The sequence below is a fragment of the Scyliorhinus torazame genome, chromosome 10, assembly GCF_047496885.1.
Source record: "Scyliorhinus torazame isolate Kashiwa2021f chromosome 10, sScyTor2.1, whole genome shotgun sequence".
Taxonomy (NCBI): Eukaryota; Metazoa; Chordata; class Chondrichthyes; order Carcharhiniformes; family Scyliorhinidae; genus Scyliorhinus; species Scyliorhinus torazame.
In genome coordinates this window covers 205,433,104-205,449,924 of record NC_092716.1, presented here as the reverse complement: position 1 = coordinate 205,449,924, position 16,821 = coordinate 205,433,104, and the positions used below count along the sequence as shown (strand labels likewise).

Sequence of the window (16,821 nt, the reverse complement as noted above, 5' to 3'; positions counted from 1 at the left end):
ATTAATTTTAAATTCCCAGTTTGTGACCCACTTGTGTCGATGGTGTATAGAACTGTCTGCTGTATTGTATCATACCACACTGGTTGAATAGTTGTCTCCAGTCATGTAGTGGTCGATCCGCTTGTGCACAAGCTCTTGCATACTCAGTTAGCACGCCACATAATGTCGTATTATCAGGTCCATACCTGATAGAATGAGGGAAAGTAACAATGTCGATCAGTAATTGCACAGTCAGATTAACCTTGCATTCTTCATGAAATCAAATGTCTTTTATTTGGCTCCTAGGCCCGGAATTCTCCAGCTGTTGGATTTCTTTGTTCCCGCCAGCAGCACACCCCTGCCCGTGGGTTTCCCGGCTGGGTGAGGTGGCTTCAATCATAAATCTCAATGACAAGCGGCGGGAAGAGAAAATCCCACCGGCAGCGTGCCGCCGAGAACCATGCGACAGGGATCAGGGAATCCTGCCCCTAAACATTTGAAATCCAGCCAACTTACCAAGCTTTTCAGAATGCTACAAATTGTTATTTTTAACACTTGCATAATCTTTTATTGTGACAAAAATGTTTATGGGATTTTATGTTGTAAGAAACTATTAATAAATATAACAAATAAAAATTTTGAAAGACTTTTAGTTCTTTAAACATACTCACATGCAGAGATCATTCACACAGCTGGCCATATATGGATACGGTTGAACATAATAATGGCAGAGGATAAATGGATAACCGAGAAGCACTGTGCATGTATCTCTTATTTTCTGGAGATTATCATAAGAATATTAGAACATTAGAATATTATAATATGAGAAATCTCATCCAGTTAAAGTATACATTAAAGATACACCATATTGCAAACCAGAAATGGGAACTGGCATTATCTTTTCAATATTAAAACTTAAATGGTGTCTGTCCATAGGCAGATTAATTTCACAGAAGCAGAAACATATAGAGTCATAGATGTTTACAGCATGGAAACAAGCCCTTTGGCCCAGCTTGTCCATGCCGCCCAGGTTCTGTCATAATATCCACTCATGTATATAATGAGATACAGACAGGCAGCGACTGACACACAGAATAACCAATAAACACACAGGACACAGAACAACCAATCACCAGACAGGACACTGCAGGGGACACCACCACTATAAAACACACGAGGCATCACGACTCTGCCTCTTCTCACTGGATACAGCTCCAGAGATAGTCAGGGTGCACAGTGCAGTAAGCACTGTCTCCATGTGACAGAGAGCCAGTCTGGTCAAGCCAGACAGAGGTTATCAGTTCAGATTAACAGAGTGTCAACCCACAGCAGATTATGTACAGCAATCAGCAGGTTCAATAAAACAGTGTTGGACCATCTCCTGTGTCGGAAGCCTGTTTCTCGACTTACTGCATCCAGTTGCAGTCAGTGTTAAACCAACTCATATAACACATCAGTTTCTATCACTAAGTTGGTCCCACTTGCCCGCATTTTGCTCATATCCCCCTATATCCACCCGGCCCATATAACTGTCTATCTGTTTTTTAAAGGAAAACATTGTACCCGCCTCTACCACTGCCTCTAGCAGCTCATTCCAGATGCTCACCACTAATAAGAGTTGTAGTTACATGGGGCAGGATTGTCCCCTAACCGGTGGGACGGGAGGTCCCAGCGGGACGGAGTGGCATGAACCACTTTGGCATCGAGCCGCCCCAAAGGTGCGGAGGAGGGCTAGGCCCGCCCCGGAGTGGTTTGCGTCCCGCCAGCCGGTGGGAAAGGGGCTTAGCGCCATGCCAACCGGCGCCAAAGATCCTCCGCCAGCCAGCGTGAGTTGGCACATGCGCAGGAGTGCCATCGCGTGCTGGCGTCATCCCCGTGCATGCACAGGGGGCTTAGTTTCCGCACCGGCCATGGCAGACCGGTACAGCCTCCAGTGCGGAAGGATACAGTGCCTCCACGGCACAGGCCCGCCGCGGATCGTTGGGCCCCAATTGCGGGCCAGGCACTGTGGGGGGCACCTCCTGGGGCCAGATCACCCCGCGCCCCCCCAAGAACCCCGGCGCCCGCCTGCGCCGCCAGGTCACGCCGGTAAGGGACCTACTCCAATTCATGCCGGCGGGACTGGCAAAAGACGGGCCGGAGAATTCGGGCATCCCAGCGCCTATTGAGTCGCGCCGGACCCCGCCATTCTCCGAGGCAGGTGGCGCAACTCACGCCGGGCCAATTTGGGGGGGGGCCAGAGAATTAGGAGGACGGCAGGGGCGGGATTCACGCTGACCCCCGGTGATCCTCCGACCCAGCGGGGGGTCGGAGAATCCCGCCCAATATCACTAGAGTAAGTAATCCATTAGTTTTTTACATTACAACAGTGACACTTCAATAGTACTCCATTGGCTGTAAAGCAGTTTAGTACATACTGAGATTGTGGAGGATACTATCCAGATGCATGTATTTCTTTTTATTATATTTCTGTTATTTACTTTAAAACTAAAGGTTCATTTAACAATTGTATGGAATCTTCAAGAGCCAGATAATTTCCTGAACTAATTAGGTACGGTGTAAACGATAGATTTTTGACCAATTGGTGTTTCTCTTTTTTTCAGCATGTGACAAGAGCAGGATTTTCCAGCCCTTCCCGCCGGCAGGTTTTCCAGCGGGTTTCTCCCATCCCCCAGCCACATGTTTCTCGGCGGCACACCATTTGCTGGCAGCAGGATTCTCCACTCCCGCCACTTGTCAATGAGATTTCCCATTGAAGCCACTGGGAAACCCACAGGCGGGGGGGGAAAGAGAATCCCAACAGCCGGAAAATTCCAGCCTTCATCTTCTCCTTCTGTTCCATGCCCAGAGCATATGACAATCCATTTCTTCCATTGCTTTGACTTCAAATAGATAATACAGTGGGTTGTTTCCATAACACAGACTGCTGTTTATGTGGTCAAACCATTAATCTTACCAGGGCTTTGGGGTGGAGGTGTGGGTGGAGCAGATTGGAGTTGACACTCTCAACCGTCAGACACATGTACTTCACTTAATGCAGGGATAGAAATTCATTCCACCACTCAACAGGTTTTTTTGGAGTGAAGCTTGAATCATAAGCCATCTCAGTTAACGTTCAGCTAAGGTTACTCCCAAAACATCTGCGAAATTCTCCCGAAACGGCGCGATGTCCGCCGTCTGGCGCCCAAAACGGCGCCAATCAGACGGGCATCGCGCCGCCCCAAAGGTGCGGAATGCTCCGCATCTTTGGGGGCCGAGCCCCAACATTGAGGGGCTAGGCCGGCGCCGGACGAATTTCCGCCCCGCCAGCTGACGGAAACGGCCTTTGTTGCCCCGCCAGCTGGCGCGGAAATGACATCTCCGGGCGCCGCATGCGCGGGAGCGTCAGCGGCCGCTGACAGTTTCCCACGCATGCGCAGTGGAGGGAGTCTCTTCCGCCTCCACCATGGTGGAGACCGTGGCGGAGGCGGAAGGGAAAGAGTGCCCCCACGGCACAGGCCCGCCCGCGGATCGGTGGGCCCCGATCGCGGGCCAGGCCACCGTGGGGGCACCCCCCGGGGCCAGATCGCCCCGCACCCCCCCCCAGGACCCCGGAGCCCGCCCACGCCGCCTTGTCCTGCCGTTCAAAAGGTGGTTTAATCCACGCCGGCGGGACAGGCAATTTATCGGCGGGACATCGGCCCATTCGGTGCCGGAGACTTCGGCAACCGGCGGGGGCGGGATTCATGCCAGCCCCCGGCGATTCTCCGACCCGGCAGGGGGTCGGAGAATGACGCCCCATATTTTAATTTAACCTAAATCTGTCTATCTGAAGCAATGTATAAAAAATATTAATGTTACCCATTTGAAATAATTAAACTTCGCTTCCATCACAAAGCCAATTTGATGGTGCCTAGAAACTTGATTGGACAACAATCATAGCAATGTCACAATATTAGAGAAGGAGGAGATGCCAGGCTAAGGGTTTATTTTCTGAGTAGTTCTCTAATTTATATCTAAAAAAAGGTGCATTTTTACTATTTTGTCCTGACAAAAGCCTGTAATCTGGAGTTTGCTTTTCTCCTGTGATTCCAGTTATATCTGCAATGAACTTACAATCAACTCAGAATTGCCCCGCTAAAGAAAATGACAAATTATAAAATATATTAAAATGTTCCGTTTATTGATTATATCATAAAGAAAATTATCATATTATTGACATCCTTTTCTGTTACACTATTCATGTATTAGAGTGTGATAAACTTTAGGAAATATATAACATTTAATCTGACCAAATCTGTCCTGTTTATGAATGTAGATTTATCTTATCAATTTATTATTTATGTATTATTAACCATATATTTATTCAGGACAAATGTCTGTGATTCTGTTCCTTAACTCAAATTCTTGCTCTATAGCCAACCTCTCCACTGCTGGCTTCTTCTTCAACATTTTTAATCAGCCTCTTATCTGGATCTCAGGCTATGTAGATCTGATACTGGCCTAGATTCTCCGCCTTGCAACACCGGCAGCAGCATTTGTGCTATGGTGGAGAATTGGGTACCCGGAAGAAATCGGCACGGGCGCCGGTGGATGCTGATCCATTTGCTCCGCCCCCCCCCCCCCCCCTCCCGCTAATGGCAGGGTCAAGGTTCGCATCTGCATGTCCGCACACCAGCGGGAGGAAGGATGCAAACTTAGCCGGCCAGGCACCAGAGTCTGTGGGCCCGTGTCATTATCCGGTCCTCTGGGCTGTGAACCATGTTGGCAAGGCTTGCTACTCGTACTTACCAACATGGCCCTGACGTGGTGAACTTCGCGATGGGCCAAGGAGGTAATTCCTTAAGGGTGTTTCCCCCACAGTCCGTGCGAGGGTCATCCTTCCCCACGCAATGCATGACCTGCCCACCCTTCTTCTACCAGACAACCCACCCACTGCCCCCCCAGAGATCCCCTAAAACTGGAGACCTCCCAGTGACCCCCTAGATCGTGATTCCCCCAGAAACCCCCATGATAGGAAGGCTTCCCCCCACAGAGACCCCCTAAATAGGGAGACCCCCCACATAGACCCCACAAATAGGGAGACACTCTCCCCCAGGGACTCTCTAAATAGCTAACCAGCCCACAGAGAGCCCTTCACTAAAGGAATCCGCCACAGAGACCCCCTAACTAAGGCAATCCTCCTCACCCCCCACAGACCCACCAGAAAAGAAATCCCTGTCTGGAAGCTAAAGAGCAGTCCAGACAGAGGAAGTGAAAGAAATTACTGTTCTAAGACTCACCTGGGTATATACCTACTAGCTGAGATAGAGGAGGCACCACATGTCCATTCCTGGAAAGGGAAAAGCAGTGACCTATGTTTAACCCCTCAGATCTCTTGGTAGGCTGTGATTGACAGCTTCCAGAAGCTACTTCATTCATCTCCCTTCATGGAAGAGTACCTCTGAAGTGCTGGAACTACAATGTTTACAAACATCAACCACTTCAAAGTGAGTTAAGTTCATTCCAATCACCACCACCCCCTTCACACTTGAGTGATTTTCAAGTGCTGAGCTGGAAATTGACAACATGTAACTGACTTTGAAGTGGTTGATGATTGTAAACATTGTGGTTACAGAACTTGGAGTTACTCAAGGAAGATGAATGAAGCACAACTCACAGTTGTGTTTGCAGAAGCTGTCAGTCGCAGTTGATGAAGGGAAATGAATGAATGGCTTGCAGCTAAAGGATTTGAGGGGTTTAAACACAGGTCAATGCTTTTCTCTTTCCAGGAATGGACACGTGGTGCCACCTCTGTCTGAGCCAGGAGGTGTATGGCCAGCTGAGTGTTACAACAGTATGTTTTTTCACAGCCCCTGTCTGGAATGTTCTCTAGCTTCCAGACAGGGTTCTCTTTTCTAGGGGGCTCTGGTGTGTGTGTGTGGGGGGGGAGGGGGAGTTCCTTTAGTTAGAGGGTCTTTGTGGGGGGTTCTTTTCGCTATGGGGGTCTCCTTATTTGGGGGGTTTCTGTGGGGGGATTGCCCGATCTAGTGGGTAAATGTGGGGGGTCTCCTTATTTATTCTAACAGGTGAACATAGTCTCCCAAGCAGGGAATCACACCCACTGTCTTCCCTTCTAATATCATTATTGGCCATTACCTTTTCTCTAGTCATCTTTGCCTCTCTGCTCTTGTTATCTTCCCTTCTGCTCCTAACTTCAGCCTCTCTGCTCGGAAAGTGTTTCTGATAAAACATTCCCCTCAACCTCCTCCATAATGGATCCCAACAAATTGTTATCATGCCTTCATGTTCAGCACTCAAGAAACATTACAACACATGTGCTGCTTATGAAAATTGTTGGGTGGAAATTTCCCACAATTTGTCAAGAGTGTCAGGCTCGGACTGAAAACTGGCCTGTTTTTCTCCAGAACTTAGTGCACAGAAAATCTGGGGACATGGTTTACGCCATCACTCTGACGGAGCTGTGCCTGGTAGAACCGGCAAGGCCGGCTCACCAGAGATAAGGGCATCATCTTTAAAGAGCACAGTGATCTTCATTTAAAATAAGTTCACCAGCCCCCGACGGACACTGAGGACCACCCCAGCAAGCTCGCGGCAACCCTCCCCCACCCAAGAATATTGGGGATGCCCTCACCTACAACCCCCCCCCCCTCATTTCCCCTGCCCGGCGCTGTAATCAGGGCTCTCTCAGTTCCCCCCATCCACACATAAGAGGATCCCCCCAATGGAGAAGGGGTACGCCTTGGCAGTGCCCACTTGGCACTGTCCACTTCAGCACCCACTTGGCACTACCCCTGGCTGCCCGGGAGCCATGGAGAAATACCCAGCTTTGGCCCTCAACACCCAAGGCCTCCAGGCACCTATGTACCCCCACATCGTAATCACGACTGGCTTTCACTTTTGAAAACTAATAGCGATTCGCACCTGCGTGCCGTCACGCCGTGCGGGGGGGGGGGGGGGGAGGATCCATCGTGGGCGGATGCAATGGTTTAAAGCCATTTAAGTACATTGTTTATTGAAATGTATGGAAACGTGGCTCACGGTCTTTTTGGAATGAACCTGATCAAGGCACTGGTAGGTGGTGGAGAAGATCTCAAATCGAGATCTCGCCGGTGCAAATCCCGTTTTAACCTTCCCGTGAGATTTAGCAGCCATATCAGGATTTGCACCCACAGCCAACGGGCCCGCAAGATCTCACCCATTATTTAATTAAGCAGTTACAGATTCTGGAAGATAAAATTGTTGTTCAGGAGAAAGAGCACTGTGTGTTATTAAAATCAGTTATGTCTTAAAGAACACAAATTGCAGCAATTTGTCATTTTCTAATTCTACTGATCTCTGCAACGAATTAAATATTAAAGCTATTGTTATAATCTCTGATATCCATAAACAATATCAAAACAGTTTAATGTCCTGCAAATAAAACTTGGTTTAAAATAAAATTGGTTTATAACTAACTTCAATTACTCTTTGGCTTTGTCCAGAACATGGTGCTGGGTAGCTGACAGGAATAATGTGACAAGGTTTCTTATCTGGCATGTCTTCTTTCCAGCTGTTACCAAAAATAGCTATGTCTTCTGTTAACAAACCTAAACAAAATAAAAATAATTTAACTTCATTCGATAAAGAAAATTTGTCCTTGAAGCCTAGCATTTCTTCTTGAATGAAAATGAAATGGAAAAGTAACAGGTCACAATTAACGGCCAATCATTGAAAAATTAGCTAATTCTATTAGGCTTTCTACATTCCAGCAAAATGTGCATAATAACAGCAAGATACTCGTGTCAGGAACACCAGTCATTGAGAGCTTGTCATTATGGAAGTGGTAAGTTGCATGCTATCGCAGGGCACCAGGTTAGTTTTAGAAGTTGTACAGAAGCATGACACCAAAACATATTACACACCTTGGGCTGGAAATTTAAGTTACAGTTGCACTGAAATTTTTGTGGATACATATATTGTCCTGGTTAAGGTTGGCTTTGATTAGGAGTGTGAATGAGAGTGTGAAAGTTGAGTGTGAACCTAGTTGGTGGGTTCTTTGTAATGGGAATGGAAAAGATATAGTCAGGGTTGGATCATGAGATGTCAAGGACCAGATATGACGGCAAGAGAAACCCATACAGATTGCGTCAAATGTGTCCAAAGCTGGTGATTGACTATCCTCTGCATCTCTTTATGCTGCTCATTCTTCATTGGTTGATTTTGCTGCTCAAGAACACAACAATTAGGAGCAGAAGAAGGCCATTCAGTCCTCAAGCCTGTTCTGCCATTTGCCAAGATCCTGGCTGATCTGATGGTGTCCTCAATTCCATTTTCCTGTCTGCCCCCCGTAACCTTTGACACAATTAAAAATCTATCTAACGCAACCTAGAAAAAAGGCGAGGCCAGATTGGTTCTGGTGGTTCCTGTTCCAAAAGCAAACAAATTAAACCAAGGTCCTATTACCTTATTCCTAGAATTCAGATGATCGGCCTGTTTTAAGTAAATGCTTCTAACCACCAGGATTCTCAGCTGAGAGCAGCAGGTAGCACCAAGAGGCAGGAGCTCGTCTCAACCTTGTTGCCCTTGGCTGGCTGCTTCCTCCACAATATCCATGGTGAGGCCTATTTGCAAGGCAAATTTGTGCAGCAGGCATTGCACAATCATGATTTTGAATCTCTAATTAAGCCATGTTCCGCAGGACTCCCATAATGTTCCAGGCATCAGAAATGCATCTTCCAAATTTCAGCTGTGTGCTCCACAAGGTAGAATTATATTATACTGCTTCTCAGTTACTATCCTGGAAAAATGCACAAGTAACAGCAGCCTTGGTTATGGATGGTGGCTTTTCCCATAAGCCACCAAAAGTCCTACCTTTCGAGGGAAAGAACTGCTGGCAAAGGAGTGTTGCCTTAAAATGAGAAATAAAGTTTGTAGTGCACTCCGAAGAAGTCATTGTTACAAATATGAGGTTCATAAGGTTATTATGGTTTGGGACTATGGGGGTGATTTAACTAAAACAAAAGAGTCCGTTCTGGGTAGAAATCAAGGGATCAATCCCGGTGCAGGAAAAGATCGGGGCACAATCTGCCCCCCCCCCCCCCCCCGATGCCCCAACTCACCTGTTGTGGACCATGAGCCCCTACCCCACTCGTACCCCACCACATACTGGTGGGGCACCCCCGGGCCCAATCCCTGGCGTGGAATAATGCCAGCCTGGCATTTTGGTACTGCTAGCCGGGAACCCTGGCAGTGCCCCTGGCGCCTGACAGTACCACAGTGCCACATGGGCACCTTGGCAGTGTCCTTGCCAGCCTGACAGTGCCACATGGGCATCCTAGCACCCAGGTGACACTGCCAGGCTGGTGCCAGGGTGCCAAGCTAGCAGTGTCAATGTGCACATCTGGCACCAGCAATGCCAGGGTGTCAACCTGCCCAGAGGCTGACCACCCGTGTGCCTTTGGCTGTCTGGGAGACCCCCGCCCCGAGTGACATTTCACCTGTTCCCCATTCGCGGGGACAAGTGTTAAATGGTCTCCGGCTGAGATCACTTCGTCGAGGCTGATAGATGCCAGGTGGCCGTTCGATCCAGCAGCAGCACGGTTAAAGGAGTTTTTAAACTCACTTAACTGTGCGAGACTGGGTCCCACCCACATCAGGACGTCTCGCCAGATCTGGTCAGGTCTCACGAGGTGTAATGACCATCAGGAATCCCGGGAGAGGCCTCTCCTGAGATCTATTGGCCACGTCCCATCCCCATTCCGACAGGACGTGGCAGGTAGATCGCACCCAGTGTCTTTAATTTAGGATAAAATGAAGGGAGGGTCATGTGACCTGTTCTGAAGTTCACTTGCCAAAATGGGGGCACATTTTGTTTGCTGGAAAGAAGGCGAAAGGTGTTCAAATTTGGAGACAATGGCAGCTAGTAGCATTCATATTTATAATGGTTAGGACTGCTCATTTCAAAGTTTCAGGAAGGCATTGAGAATGTCATGTTGTAAACAGTTATGCTTTATACTGTTAATTTAATTCCAAGATAGAATAGAATGAGTGTTTAAAAATAATTAATTGCATATGTACCTGGATATAAGTCCCATGTGATTCTTTTGCCACAGGGGTGGGCTTTTAGAGAGGGAAGAGTCCTTAAAGTGAGATCAAGTTTGAGAATTTCCTAAAATATATTCCTGAAACTCACCAATAAATTTATACGGCAGGATCCAGGAGAGAGAGCAGCTAGCGTTCAAAAGTCTCTATGTTTCACTATGGTGATTGTGCCTCTAACAGCAACACAGCAGGAGAGGGTCACCTGGCATGGGGGACCAAGTGGACCATCACCTCAGGCGTGGTGTCCTTTCTTAGGCAGAAGACGTCTAGAACATTTGTAGAAGACATGTAGGAACAGGGGATTGCCGGTGGGCTGCTCTAGGGCAGCCGGGAGGGGCTGCTGGCCCTGTACAGTTTTCCAACCAATAAATATCTTTTGTGTTTCTAAAGAAGCCTGTGCACATGCATCATTGCAATTCACCTTGGAGGATAGGAACTCATGTTCAGGTTTAAAAAGGCCAAATTTGTGAAGATTCGAAACAAGTCTGGAAGATTTGCTGAGCTAGAAGGAAAATCACCAGGACAATTTCTCACTGTGAAAGATAGATCTGTGTTTAAAGTTACTTACTTGTCCAGGAAAGGTAAAGAACAGAAGTAATCCCATAGGAACTAAGAATCATCTCGGACTGGTACCGAGAGAATCGAAAGTCATTTAAAAGGTTAATGTAAAGTACGGGCGCGATCTTCCCAAAAGGGAACAAAGTCACTGAGCGAACGTGTTACACCGTGTGTTTTCCGGTACTCACGGTGCCGAGAAACACATGGCTTTTCAACGCGACTCATTTTGAATAAGGGGCCTGAACGGGGATCGAGGCTACACATAGTCCCGTTTTTTACAATGGGGGCTCTGCTCGCTGGAACTCCCCCTTGTAGCGAGAGATCGTGGCGCCATTTAAAAATGGTGTCCCGATCTCCGAAGCCCCGAAAAGAATCCCCGACCTTCCCCCAGCCTGAATGCAACACTGGAGGGTTCCCCGCCCCCTCCCACATCCCCCAACATCCACATCGGGCATTTTAGATTGAAGCCCAAAGCCTCAGGTATTTTGGGAATCTGCACATTAGAGTGAGGCTTACTGCCTCGCTCTAATATGCAGATTTTCTAAAAGTGATCCTGGCCATTGTGAGCAGGATTTACATTGCAACGTCTCGCGAGATTGCACTGAATCTCACGAGGAGTTGTGAGCCGGGTCGATCTCGGGTTCAATTCCAGCCTTGGGTGAGTGTCTGTGTGGAGTTTTCACTTTCTCCCCGTGTCTGGCTTCCTCCGGGTGTTCCGGTTTCCTCCCACAGTCCAAAGATGTGCAGGTTAGGTGGATTGGCCATGATAACCTGCCCCTTTGTAACCAAAAGGTTAGGTGGGGTTACTGGGTTACGGGTTTAAGATGGAGGCACGGGCTTAAGGAGGGTGCTCTATCCAAGGGCAGGTGCAGACTCGATAGGCCGAATGGCCTCCTGCACTGTAAATTCTATGATTCATTGGTGGCACAGGTATTGCCTGGAGTGCTTCCTGCTCCCTGGACGTGTAAAGGATTTCTTTCTGATTTCCACTACCTTTTTTGGGGGCTGTCAGTGCTTCTTCTGGCCATTTCTTGCTTCAGCACAAATTCCTTTCTGTCTGCAGCGAGAGTGTACTTCCTTTTAAAAGTGCTGATCGCTTTTAATTGTTGTCATTCAAGCTGTATTTCCATTCGTCATCATCCCCCCAACCCAAAATCCAGCCCATAATGTGGATGGACTTTATGCTTTTCGGTGGGGTAAGGGAGGCGGAATGTAAAGTAGGTGGTCTACTTGCTCACATGCCTACTATCTCAGCGCCGCTGAATCAAGCATCGCTGGATGGCCAGTTAGTGGCAGTCCAATAGAATTGTGAAGGGGGGGCACCACTCCCAATCTGGAGTCTAGGCAGAAATATCATGCAACGGGGGTGGGGGAGTCCTTATACCATTAACAGAAAGTTGGTCATGGCTACAATCCTAAAGGTCCTCGGTTTCTCAAACTTTCTTTATTTCTTTTGGCAGGCTCCCAAAAAATACTGACGTTGTCAGCTTTCCGAGCAGAATTTGGTGCTACATTATGGTTCTGGTGACAGGCCTTTTCTTCCAACCTTGAGCCACCATGTCATAACTGACGTAAATTACTCACAAAATGTATCAAAAATGCAGTGGGCAATGAAAAATTGCAGACAATTGGGTCATCAACAAACTCATTGTTTAGACATTTCAGAATGGCAGGCTTCTGAATTACCCCTCATTCACCTTGCGTAATTTCCGAGTCTGGGACAAATATATCAAATTGCCAGCCTCATGTCATCACGTGCTCGTGTACATTTGCTCAAAGGAGCAACCCCCCTGATTTGAGGCCATAAAATCCAACCCTATTACGACCAATTTCACAAACAGACATATGAATCATGATCCCTGCCACTGAACATCCATTCTCAGGCCTTTGACTATGGAAGTACATGTTGTGGTCTATGGTACCAGGGGGATAAGATTGTTAAAAATTGAGGTATGAGTACTATTTAAATAGTGAAAAGCTAGGAACAGTGGCATACAAAAGGATTTAGGGGTTTAAATACAGATCACTAAAGTACAACAGTCGGTCGGAAAAATTCTTATCAATGCTAATAGAAATCAGCCTTTGTAACTAGAGAACTGGAATAAAAAGGGAGAAAGTTTTGCTGGAGCTACACAATGGACAGTCTAATGTACAGTTCTGGCAATCACACCTTAGAAAGGATATTTTAATCTTGGAAGGTGTGAAGCATAAATTCACAAAGCTGTTACCAAGGATCCAAAGATAGATTAGGAGAGATTACATAAACTAAAATTACGTTACTTGAATAGAAGGTTAGGGGTGGTTTGTTTGAGGTTTTTAAGATTTTATAAAGAATTGATAGGACAGATCAAGAGAAACCTTTTCCACCTGTGCAAGAGTCTAGGACAAGGAGACACACAACTTGCATTTACATAATGCCTTTAATGCAGTAAAATATTCCAAAGCACTTCACAGGGAGCCATTATCAAACAAAATTTGGCACCAAGTCACACAAGATTTTACAGCAGATGACCTAAAGCTTAGTCAAAGAGATAAATTAAAGGAGGAATGAGGGGGAGAAACATGCAGAGGTTGAGCAAAGGATTTCCAGAGTTTAGGGCCTTGAGCACTGTAAGCATGGCTGCCATTGGCAAAACAATTAAAATTGGGGATGCTCAGGAAGTCAGTATTGCAGAAGTGCACAGATAACTTGAAGGTTTATTGAGCTGGAGGAGTTTAGGCAATAGGAAGGGAGGGAGGCCATGAAGGGATTTAAAGTCAAGCAAAATAATTTTAAAATTGAAGCTTTGCTTGAGCAAGCACAGGGCTGACAGGCGGGCAGGGCTTTGTGTAAATTAGGACACGGACAGTAGAGTTTTGGATGACCACAGGTTTAGCAATTTTGGGTGTGGGAGAACTGTCAGGCAAACTAGGTCTTCTCTGCAGTCCTTCCAAGGCCAATGCATCACTTCTAAAGGTGCAGTGTACAGAACTGTACATTAGTTTAACCAGGTCTTAGTATAATAACAGCAAAACTTTGTCCCCTTTATATCACTATTATTTATTATTCACATTATCATTCATAATAGGAGAAAAATAACTGAAGAAGCAAATCATGAGAAAAGTCCCTCAGATGTTGCATATCAATAGTAGGCGGATGTCAGCGCAGATATCACCCAGCTTTTTCAGGCAGTGAGTGAGACACCAGCTGAAAATACCTAGTGTATTTTTAAAAAACTAAACTTTCAGATTATATTCTGTTAATTTCACCTGAGGAAAAAGCTGCTTCCATGTTTTACATTGCCATGACACAATTAAAATGATCTGTTGAGCCTCCACCAGTTGCAGCACTGCTTTGCTCTTACTCCGTGAGGGAGGGTTGTGGAGAAAAAGTGGAAAGAGACTACTGCGCGATCAGATGCTTCCATTGGGAAGCCGCAGTAAAAAGGAGCAGAGGTCAGACACAGGGCCATGATAAATTGGCTCACTGTTCCACATTTTTTAAAATAAGGATCTTTGGTACATCCAGTCGGAATGAATTTAGCATTTGTTAGATGCAAGCAGACACGATTTGAATTACAGAGTACAAAAAATAATAATTCTTTGCACATTGAGGATAGAAGATATCACTTCCTAATTTGTGATACTTAACATTTGTCCAAGATTATATTGTAGACAGCAAAATCAAATTACCACCTTAGTATTTCCTTCATTTAACATTTTCTCTTACTTACCATAGCTAGTGTACATGTCATCATGCATATTTCCATTAAAGTTGCCACATAGTCCACATATTTTTCCAACATAATCCATATTCATTTTTATGTAGATTCCTGAGCCACCATCCCACGCCAAGGAAAATCCATGGTGATGTCTAACCAGTATGTATCCAGCTATTTGTTCAAACTTTAGGTTTCCAATAATGTATGGCAGCTGAACACTGGAGAACAGAAGTAGGAATATTCAATTTTTTTAAAAAAAGATAGCTAGCCCCCAGTGTTTTATGGTTAAAAAAGAACTAATGTTATGTCGTCATGATAGCATCATATCAACTTAATAGGGCATATAAAACTTATTACTCCAGATGAATAGCAGTGTTCATTTGCATCCTGTATAATTTTAACAGCAGCTATGAATGAAGGGAAGAAATGGTTTGGACAGGAGTTCACATGCAAAATTTAAATTGGGGGAGGCTTAGATTTCATCCTGCCCATCTGATTGAGGGGTAACTGATGGACAAGTGGTTCCCACAGGGATGGAAAGAAAACTGCAGGCCGTCTTAGCCCTGGGGTAATTTTCTCCACTTGTGTCAGGACAGCATTTGCAGCCAGTTAGGAAATTCTAGACTTGGTTTGGGGTTGATCCTAAGCAGCAGGAAGGATTTAAAAAAACGTTTTATTGGGATGATAACATCATCTTTTCAAATATAATCAAGAAGCAAAGCCTACAATTAAGTCAAAACAATAAAAGAGATTAGATAATTTTAGAAGCAGTAACTAAGTTATTCAAAATTCAAAAAGGGAAGAATGTACAAACTCCATAGACAGTGACCCAAGGCTGGAATTGAACCCGGGTCCCTGGCGCTGTGAGGCAGCGGTGCTAGCCACTGTGCCATCTTGGGATCCACCTCCATATTTGCCTGTATCATGAATCCCTACTAATACTTTACAGTTTTATATACCTAATTTATGTAGAAATGAGGTACAGAAAAACCTGCGTTTAAAATAAACTTTAGATAGTGTTGAGATAGTCGCCTTAACGTGAGTTGCAATCTGAATGATCCAGTGTTTAGTGAGCTTGATATTCAGTCGTAATTAGAAGAAGTTAATCTCCAACACAAGTTTTTTGGGGCACAAGCTTGATTAGCCAGAAGGATTTGGCATATATTATAAAAATACATAATTACATTTGTCTATGGTGGATGACTTCAAAGTTTTGTAGAATAATTTCCCCTTCATACGGAAAGAATAAACTGACCGATCGCTGACAAGAATATGGCGAAGATTGACATGCTGGGTTATTGTGCACCTGCAGATTAGGAAATATGATACACACAGATCAAAGACGTAGATTTAGAAATAATCTTAATTTAACAGTATTGTAGCAAAATGACATGTATAGTGGTGACTCTTCACTACTTCTGGAAACCTAAGTATGATTCCAACCATGGGAAAGGAGATGGGGTTTTTTCTCTCCCTTACAGACTATGGATTAAATATCTCAAATAAATGAAGTTCCAGCAGTCTCACTCTAGTAATTCCACAATGAAGATCATTCCAGGAAACATAAATACCTTCTTTTCAATCAGCTGGTCTTCCCTCTAAAGGACATGATCATAGAAGTGTATTAAATTCACCTGTCACACTGATGGATAATTTTCTTCATGAACAAGGACGTATTTGTCAGGTAGTCAAAAGTTGATAACTATAAGATTGTCCATGAACATGACTTATATGCAACAACAATCTTCTGCCAGTCAGTACAATAGTGGGAAGTGTTCATATCTATTCATCCAAATTATTTCAGTTAACCGTTTTAAATGTTCTATGTGTTATAATGAATGACACCGATATACAGGAGTGTGTTTCAAAACCACTCACTGTTGTTAACATTGATAAATCTCTATCATTTTCATTAATCCAATGACACTGTTTTGACATACATTTCCTAGCTAATTAAGATTGTGTGAATTATTGTTTTAATGTTTGATGACAATGATTTATGTAATAGTTCCTATCGAAAATTAAAAAGGAAACTTCAAGTAATTTGCAATTTAGTTTAATTCAATTTTATTGTTTGTTTTGTTCAACCAATGAATAAAAGGCTTCACTAAGCAGCATTGATTTGCGTTTGCCTTGTTTAACTATTCGATCCAAGGATCCCAGGGGAAGAAATTTGTTTGTGCAGATATTGTGTACATATCATTGAAGCATGTCGTGCGATGGCATCCTATGGGTGAATCAAGGTAAGTCTGTGTAGTCACGAGTAGAAAGGTTAGGAACAATTTTATAATTTGTGAGTTTTAAAAATCTGCTGGCAATTATAAACTCAGAGGAATTATATTTGACGTTTATACTATACTTTTATACTATACTCAAAGAAAAATAACTATTGTAAATGATTTTTTAAAACCCTATGTATCAATTCCACTTTTTGAGCAGCAAATTTCCTGTTTACTAAAATTGCCCTTCGAGAACATAGAAAATACAGTGCAGAAGGAGGCCATTCGGCCCATCGAGTCTG

The 16,821-nt window shown here is 44.9% G+C and overlaps 1 protein-coding gene across 1 annotated transcript in view; it reads right to left on the bottom strand.

Moving 5' to 3' along the window:
* Positions 1-16,821, bottom strand: part of otog (otogelin) — a 431,253-nt gene that overhangs the window by 375,074 nt on the left and 39,358 nt on the right. The window contains exons 8-12 of the mRNA XM_072517704.1: positions 15,485-15,606; positions 14,313-14,518; positions 7,417-7,547; positions 651-757; positions 76-185 (exon numbers count right to left, since the gene is read on the bottom strand). Coding sequence (XP_072373805.1) covers positions 76-185; positions 651-757; positions 7,417-7,547; positions 14,313-14,518; positions 15,485-15,606 — 676 coding nt within the window. The remainder of the gene's footprint in view (positions 1-75; positions 186-650; positions 758-7,416; positions 7,548-14,312; positions 14,519-15,484; positions 15,607-16,821) is intronic.